The 9,338-nt window shown below is 34.6% G+C and overlaps 1 protein-coding gene across 1 annotated transcript in view; it reads right to left on the bottom strand.

The window, feature by feature from the left end:
• Dpyd (dihydropyrimidine dehydrogenase) overlaps positions 1 to 9,257 on the bottom strand; it is a gene marked incomplete at its 5' end in the record, with an annotated part of 793,723 nt that extends 784,466 nt beyond the window's left edge. The window contains one exon of the mRNA XM_005389092.1: positions 9,129 to 9,257. Coding sequence (XP_005389149.1) covers positions 9,129 to 9,257 — 129 coding nt within the window. The remainder of the gene's footprint in view (positions 1 to 9,128) is intronic.
• Positions 9,258 to 9,338: the final 81 nt, after the last annotated feature.

Consider the following 9,338-nt stretch of genomic DNA (forward strand, 5'->3'; position numbering starts at 1 on the left):
AAAAACCAAAAAAAAAAAACAAAAACACAAAATCCAAGACATTCCAAAATCTGAAATTCAAAATCCCTGGTAGACTCCTGTGGTTTTTCAGTTTTCAGTTAAAATGTCAACTCCACCAGAAGGACTTCTAATCATACACATCACCAAGGCCCAGCTAGTCAGCTGGCATCACATTAGTCTGGTTTATTTTATGAAAACTCTTGCTATTGACTAAAATTATTGCAATTTGAGTATTTCTACTGTCTTTTGTTCTTCTGTGGTAATACAATTTTTTGTACATAGTTAGAAGTACTTTTAAATGAACAAAAAATGTGACAGTAAATACTTGTGCTTTTAAAATATTTTTAAAGGGATAAAAAGGTCCTTGGAGTCAAAACAGTGACAGATGTTACTAATATTTTAATATGTTACATTAACTGCACAAGTGTCACATGCTGGAACTATTAAAATGATGAATATACAGTATTTCCATCAATTTTACCATTCTATGATACAACTCTTACATGAGGTAACTAAAACAGAAAGGTTAATTGCCAAGGTTAGAACTACTAAATGGAAAAATGAAGGTGTGAACACCAAGTAGCACCCTCTTTCCAGAAACTACACTGTTCACAACTAGTCTGTGCTGCCCTTACATTCTAATTAGAATAATGATCCTTTTCATCAATATAATGGATCAAAAGCATGAATTTTATTTTGATTTTATGATTCAACAGCACTAAATTTTCTTAAAATTTGTGATGTTTCCACTCTAATTATTTGTATTTTTTAATTCTATTTTTCTTTTCTTTTACTCTTTATTAAAATTCTATTAAGCCAGGCATGGTGGCACATGCCTGCAATCCCAGCACTTGGGAGGCCGAAGCAGGAAGACTGCTGCAAGTTCGAGGCCAGCTTAGACTACAAAGTGAGTCCAAGGCCAGCCTGGACTATACAACGAGACCCTGTCTCCAAAAAACAAACGAACAAAATTATATTATTAAGACAATTTGTTTAAAGAGAAAGCCAAACTATTTAAGAATTTGGTAAAAATGTTCAACAGTAACATTCAAAAAAACACAAATTAATCCAAGAAGATATGAGTTTTTCATCTAATTGTTTATTCAAAACCTAAAAACAGTAGCTAACAATAGAAAGGGTACCATTTCATACATATTTGTATATTGCAAGCTCCCATATAAATTGATTGTACCATCTGGACAACTTGAAAATACTTCATAATCTTTAATATAGAGGCATGTGCATCTTTATGACACAGTCCCTTCTAGGAGCCTGTAACAATACTGTGAGGTTAAACAAGTATAAAGAATATTTTAAAGTTTTACTTATACTGTCTAGACTTATGGTGGGTGTGGAATGATAGGCAATAATGTTCTTGAGCCAAACAAATATTTTTCTGCAGCTGTTTTTATTTCTTTCAAATCGCAGCTTAAGCACAGTACTGTTTTGAGTTCAGGTTGCAAATAAACATTGCTTTTATATGTAGCACAAATACAAAATGATTTGGATTAACACCCTCAACACAGAAGAATGATTTGCTTTACTAAATTTCTCACTGTGAGCAAACATGTCGAGTAAAAATTAGTTACACTCATAGATCTTTTTCTTGAGTAATAAAAGAAAAACACAAATTTAAGATTGTACACACATGGGCTTGTACACACAGGTACACTTGTATGACCACTCACATTTTTAATATAAATGAGTTCAGGGCTAAAAAACCATTTGAGGATCTGGTCCTGAGTTAGGGGTACAGAGGCTAACCCAGTATAAAAATTTCCATCACTGGTCACATGATGAGTAGCTGCAGTGTACATTTATCCACTAGAGACAACAACCTGAGATTTACAAACGTTATCAACTCAAGATAGCAAACTAAAGTCTTATCTTACTCTTCTTGTATTCCACGACAGAAAAGAAACACCACCAAGCTGTGATCTAGAAAGAGGCATTAAGTCAGCCTTACATACAAACTACATCACATGAATGTCAAAGGAAAGTATATCCAGATGCCTGAGTGCTCTGTAACTTACAGTCCATAGGGGGGTCAATGAGGAAATGGAAGGAAATGAGGAAAACGGGTAATGGTTCCATTTCCACTTTGTCCTTTCTGCCTCTGTACCAAAGAATGAACTCTTTATTTTAAAAATGTATTTTTGAAGAAGTTTAATTCAATTTGAAGCATGTAGCGAAGGACAGAACTAAAATGCACTACACAACACTAAAGCTAACATTTGCAACTGTATTCACAACACAACGTTTCAAGCAAAACAAAAATCTATTAAGGCAGTATTTTTAATACCTGACTACCAAACAAAGTAAATGTCTGATAATAACAGGCTGTCTTAGTAAATTTTCATATCTCCATCTACATGGAATTTTATGCTACTTAAAACTATTTCAAAAGCAAATAATAATGTGAGGCATATTTTTAGTAAGACAGAAAAGTAAATATGGAATTGTACATGATTAAAAAGTACCTCACAAGGAATGCACTTGATCTTAGCCAAAAGGCTGAGAATCGATACACACAGGAATGAAAAGTACTAGATCAATTATCAGGAAGTTACTGTAAGTGATGGGACTATCTTTGGAATCATCTTTTAGAATTTTGCATCTTTTCTTATAAATCTCTAGTTATTATGAAATTATTTAAAAATAAATCAGATATGAAAAGTGTTTAAATTAGCAAATACAAATGAGGATTTTTTTTCTGTGAAAAGTATCACGTTTTAGCCCTAGGAAGCAGTAAAGGGAACCCAATGCTTTTTTTAAATTACTTTTTATTTTTTGAATTGTGGTGGTTTTACATTTTTTATCTCAGCACTCCTCAATGTTTGGCATGGAAAAATACCTCAAAGAAGAGCCTCAAGTCTTTTAGTTACTGCAGTACAAAGAATCAGAGAAAGGTAACAATTTCTGCATTGACATCAGATCCCCACCCTGTATGCTTGTTTTCACTGAAAATCGTCAACAAAGGAAGAGAATGGAGAATCCGATGACAGGGTCTCTTCTCTTTCCTGAATCTCTGATGTTAATTTCTAGTTAAAGAAAAGATCATCCAAGAAATACAAAATAAAATGTATTAATTTCAGACATCTTTGCAAAGAACTCAAGCCATATATGGTAGGATTATACTTCCCTTTATGCTCAAATGAGTTTTAGATTTATCTCATTTATCTGCTCAAAAATGAAAAGGTGGTAAACAAGAAGAAAGATAAAAAAAAAACAGATGAATAAGTGCATGAAATTCAGTTTGTACAAATGGTGTTCTAAATTGTACCTAACACCTAAGTGAAATAGCTATAGCAAGGCTACTTCTGCATTTTCTTGATATAACCAAAAGCAGGGCACATTTCCAAACGATTTCACTATTGCCACATTTTATTACAAACCATTCTTAAAAGACCAGTGAATAGCAAAATTCACCGTGGATGAATGACTTCCACAAGGTCTGAGAGGAAGATATTTAAGCTAAAGAGTGAAACCATCCCCAAGCTGTCATCTGTCTTGGGATATCTGTTCTAATTAACAATTAGCAAACACAGTACATATTTTTCTTATACTGCTAAATAATTTCACGACTCTCATTATACATATTAACATTTTTAAAGTCTTAAAATGCATGCTACTATAGCCATATTTTAATATCACACGGAGAATTTCACAACAGTTGAGATCTACTGTACTTACATGGGTTAATCCTTGGTAGGTAGAACCAATGGAAAATGGGGTAACATTTTCCAGAAAAAGTAATAGTAGTGAAGGGAGGGGAGAGGGACCAGCAGAGAGTGGTGCGACAAAGTGTGAGACAGAGGGGGCAGCGCAGTGAGAGCTTCATCCATGATCTTCATCTGTATAAATCAGGCCTGAAGTTGACATGTAATTCCATGTGGGTCCCCTGAGAAGTGGCCCTCGGGGCTTAATTATTGATGAAGAGATTTTTCTTCAAAGTGGCCTAGTCAAGAGTGCCTCAAGGGGACATTCATAACCACTCATAATATCAATTTCCAAGCACCTGGGAGGTAAGGACACAGACTGTCTCTCTGATTATTATGATAGAGGTAGAGGATAGCAAAAATGCTATTATACAATCAAGCTGAAATTCTCACCTACATGGCTATTTTCTCTGAAGTACAACTATTAGAACTCATATAAAAAGTTTACTGAGTCATTAAAAAAAGATACCCTGTACTCTTTCCTGGTACAAAACTGGTTGACCTCTAAATCATTCCATCCTGAGTTAAAATTGTTATTCATAAACATATGTGATATGTTTAGAGGTGCTTAAAAATTTAGGAAAAAAACACTTCCTTGAAGTTCACATGTTTGCTTAGAGAGAAGGTAAGTTTCTTACAGGTAGTACAAAAAGATACCAGCGTTTAATTGCATAGTGATTTTTTTTCAGAAAAGAAAAATATCGTATCCCATTAAAATTTCAGAGAGAATGCATAAAAAAATTAATTTTCCCCATGCATTAACCTTTATCTAGTCTCACACTCAGAAACATTAAGGAATCAATCTACTTGTACTACAGTGAAAAAGTAAGGGACGGAGGTCAGCCCTAAATTTAACTTTTGTTGTCATATTTAATACATATTTATACCTCTGTATTAACAAAGTGTATTCCATGTACGTCCTTTGTGTTTCTTGATGCTTACACGAGTTGGCCAGCAATACACAGGTATGTATTAAAAATATTTTTTTAATTCAGGTGCACTAGTATGTGACTGTAATCCCAGGTATTCATAGGCTAAGGCAGGGGAATGGCAAGGTCCAAACCAGCCTAAGCAACACGGCAACCCCGACCCACACTATAAAAATTTTAAAAATAAAAATGAAGTGGAACTTTTTAATTTTATCTACATTCCAGAAATTCCTACATCCTACGTCTAATATTGAAACATGGAAATCAATAATTTTTATAATACATATTAATGTTTTCTTCATAGTTTTTTAAATTCATTAATTCTTCCCTAACTCACAGATTCTAGCAACTACTGATAGGTTTCAATACTGCTAGTTAATTCTTGGATTTCAACTAATTCCACTCAATTGACACTTATGCAGCACACATTATATAGTAGTAATATTAAAATGAGTACTGCTTTTTTTTTTTTTTTTTTTTTTTTTTTCTCCAGTACCAGGAACCGAACTCACGACCTTTCGCTTGCCAGGCAGGCACTTTGCCGCTGAGCTAAATCCCCAGCCCGAGTACTGCCTTTTAAAAACCCTATACTTTATGTGAGAGGTGCTACCAGGGTCACTTTATATATGACTGCAATTATGTAGAAACACGTAACATTAGATCCACTTTGCAAACTTATAAACGACAGGCCAGAAAAAATTATGATAAAAATTACACAAATGGCAGAGTCTGGATTTGAAGCCAAGTTTATTATAATGCAATTTTTATATAGTAACCATTAAATAAAGCTTGATTTGTGAAATAAGGTAACTTCATATAATTGTTTTAGTGTTTAACACCAATAAATACATAAATTGTGTTGAAATCAAAATTTAAAGTTAGATGTTGACTTAAATGAAGATATTTATACTTATTAGTATAGCATTTTGCTTGAGCAATCAAAGTAGCAATAATTATAAACCACAGGAAATAGATAATGTTACGAGTTATCTCAGTAGTATAGCTGACTGTAGATGTCCTGAAGTTTGAAGACAAACAATAAATCTAACCTCTGACCTGATATGGAGAATTAGGAGGAAATGAAATGCAAAAGATAAATGTGTCACATATTAAATTCAAAGTCCTGACTATAAATAAATTTATAATCCACATATGCCTTATCAAATATTTGAACTAAGGTGGGATATAAATAAAATAACATTTGTCTTTGCAGTTTTAAAGACAGACGGTCTCTACTGCATATTTGTCATAGAAATCCGCAGAGGCAGAAAAATGAATTGGTCAGACCTACTTTTCAGTTTCCTCTTTACTTATATTGCAATAAAACATCTCAACATACTTTCTTTGCCATATTATTTTACGACGGGCCAGTGATATAGCTAAGCAGCACAAGACCCATCTGGCAAGCACAAGATACTGAGTTTGATTCCCAGTACCAAAAATAATAATAACAATAATAATAATAAATAATAATTTTTGACAATCGATTCCATTCTCATTGCCTTTTCATCTCAGCATCTCAAATTCTGTTATAAAAATTTTTCATGTACATCACATACCTTTACTTTACTGCAAGGTCTGGTTTTCAGCCCCTCTACTGTTGCCTGTTTGTACAAAGTCTGCTACAAAGCTATATTCAAATGGTTACAGAATGACTGATTAGAGAACATTCAATTATCACAACACTGTGATGCTAGATCCTCTTAGTAGTCTTACTAATTTTGTATGGTTAATATTCAGCTTTCAAATGTGGATTTTTACTCAGACTATAAGAAAGGAGGCTACTGAATTGTACTACAGGCAATTCATCAACAGTATCTGCTATCATTAAGACTAAACAGATCCAATGTAAATATCTCCCTAGTGACATTTTTATCATTAGTCATTAACTCACAGTTTTTAATTAAATTACCAAAATTAATCCTCTGAATTACTGTGAGAGATGGGCTTTTTAAAAAATTGTACTGGAAAATATATAAACATGTTCAATTATAGAAATGTGTAGTGCCTCATCATACAAAGGGCTATGAATGGGATCAGTGTTTCTTCAAATCAGATAATCAGACACATCTTTACTGATCAGATGAACAGAAAATAAACGACTCTTATACACTGAGTGAATCATTAATTGATCTAAATAAATAACCCATAACTCCTACAGAGTTAAACTCTTATTCTCTCCTTTAGATCCATGACCATCTTCACTCGCCAGGGACAAAAACAGTTAAGATTAAGGAATTTCTGGAATATTTTTTGCCATCTCTTTCAATTTATAACCATGTCTTTCATAACTGCAAATTTTCCTTAAAATTTACTTTGTCCAAATCATTTCCACTATGCTCTCATTTTCAAAATGCACCATTTTATCTTGTTTTCTTAACTAATAAGTACAGTAAGATCTCAATTATCCTCTGAAAACAGATCATAAGGCCATTATTCAGAAGTCATTTCTAAATGACTCAAAATTCATTCGGGGACAATCGACTACAGTCCCCTTTTTACTCAAGGCAAATTTGAACTATGTTTCTAACATCTTAACATTCATGAAGTAGTCCAGACTTCTATTTATGACAATGAGGGCAGCAAAGCAGCAATTCACTACCAAAATTTCTAGATTTCAAATGGTTAAACACTTGGCAGAGATGTACACACTTTAACTGCATAGTTTCATAGTCTATTCTCAGTTATCCTTGTTGGTGGAAGGGATCAGTTACTGAACAAAAGTGAACTTTTGAAAATCATTCTTACTTGCTTTTAAATGTGAAGTTATTGACATCACATTGGCTAACAAGTCAATTTAAGTGAAAAAGTACTGTGAAGCTACTGCTGAGCTCAGGAAAAATGACCAATGTCCAATACTCACCTTCTTTGAAACCCTCCCAGAAGAACCTGCATTCAAAATTCACCCTTGACAAAGTTACAATACATCCAAAACTGTAAGACTACAAGTAAACAAATTTTTTAAATATACAGGTCCTGTAAATAACTTTTAACTAATTATTTCACTGGCAGTGATTGTCCTGAGAATAAGATATTTTTTTCTTAATCTATATATTTTTAACATGCTTGTCTTTTTTCCTAACAAGAAGCTGTCACCTCACTATTACTGTTTTCATTACTTAACAGATTATACAAGTACAGTTTACAAAGTAGGTAACATGCCCAAAGTCACACAGCTAAAAAGGAATGAGGTTAGACCCCAACCCCAGACAGCTGGCTTCTAAAGCCAGGCTCTAAACCACACTAATATGTCTGGAGGAAAAAAAGGACTTGACTTCTCATGCAATTTCTCTCATTACTTCACTTACAAGAATTTTTAATTATGCACTAATACTTTTAACAAGTACTGCTTAGCTTTGGCTGTCCTGCAACCTAGGATATTTCTGAAGTGTAGTGACTTGATTTTTCTCCATGTTTCCAACCCTTCCAATCATGATGTGACACTGAATTGAGTCTAGAAATTAAGAGTGAGCACACAAAGCAACTCTGTACACTTCAATAACTTTGTCTCCAGAAACAGATCTGTACTTTCTGGCTGCTTCACTGAAATCTGAGATTCTGCACATAACTCTCAGGGGCAGTTAAATCACAATTAGAATGAACTGTCACCATCATGCTCTGTTCTTTTCCCATTTATCATATACTTAATCAATGTGTTACTACACTGATTAACCATTTCATACCGATAATTTTTAAAAGATAGCTTGCTTCTCCACGTATTTGAGGCTAAAACAATAATCACATGTAGATCAAGATCTATACAATGCTTTTAATGAATCTGTCCAAGGAAAAGCATTTTAATGTGATAGAAAGCTGAGCCTCATAATTCATTCTGATTCCTCAACACAAAAACGAACTTCGGAAAATCAATACAATTACCTAACATATCTACGCTTGAGTGTGTTCCCCTAGGCTTAATGTATTTTTCCTCACTGCATTATATTTTAATGATTCATTTCATGCTCTTTCATGATATTTTACCTTATGAATCATTGGTAATACTCTGAAGGAAAAGCAAAGCTGGGCGCAATGGAACACGTCACTGAGTAAAGTGTACTGGAAATATGAACAACCTGAGAGCTGAAGGAGTTTGGAAACCACTATTTCACATGCTAAGGCAGATTCTCCAGAAAGACCAAGATAAGAACGAGTGGAGTACAGTGACAGTGGAAGGATTACACTTCTTAAATGTTCCTTTTCAGAACAACGTAAGCTGAACATTTAACGTCACCCTTGAGATCAGCACTACCTGAATGCTGTGAAAAGTTTGCTATTTGGGTTAAAAAAATGGTTGAAGGAAAATCACAAGGACCAAAGGAAGTACGATCAAAATCAAATATGGTACATTTCACTCTGCACAAACATGAACGTCTCAATAAGTAATCACACTGGTCAATATCAAAAAAGTAAACTGCAGCAGAAGTCACAAACTAGAGGGCCACGTGACAACCTTCGGCTTTGATATTAGAATAGTGCTCACATTACGGAGTCCGGCGGCAACGCTGGGCTCTCGCGCGCTGCCCCTCGGCGGGCGCAGGTCCCCGACGGCCAGGCGGCCAAGCGTGCCCGGCACCCCCGGCGCGAACAGGTGGCTTCGCACCCCGCTCCCAGCCGGTCACGTGAGTGAGGAAGTTCTGTCACCGCGCGCGCGCGCACGGAGGCAAGCCGCTACCAGAACAAAGTTTACAAA

Source organism: Chinchilla lanigera, unplaced genomic scaffold (genome assembly GCF_000276665.1).
Source record: "Chinchilla lanigera isolate Chin_1 unplaced genomic scaffold, ChiLan1.0 scaffold00034, whole genome shotgun sequence".
Lineage (NCBI taxonomy): Eukaryota > Metazoa > Chordata > Mammalia > Rodentia > Chinchillidae > Chinchilla > Chinchilla lanigera.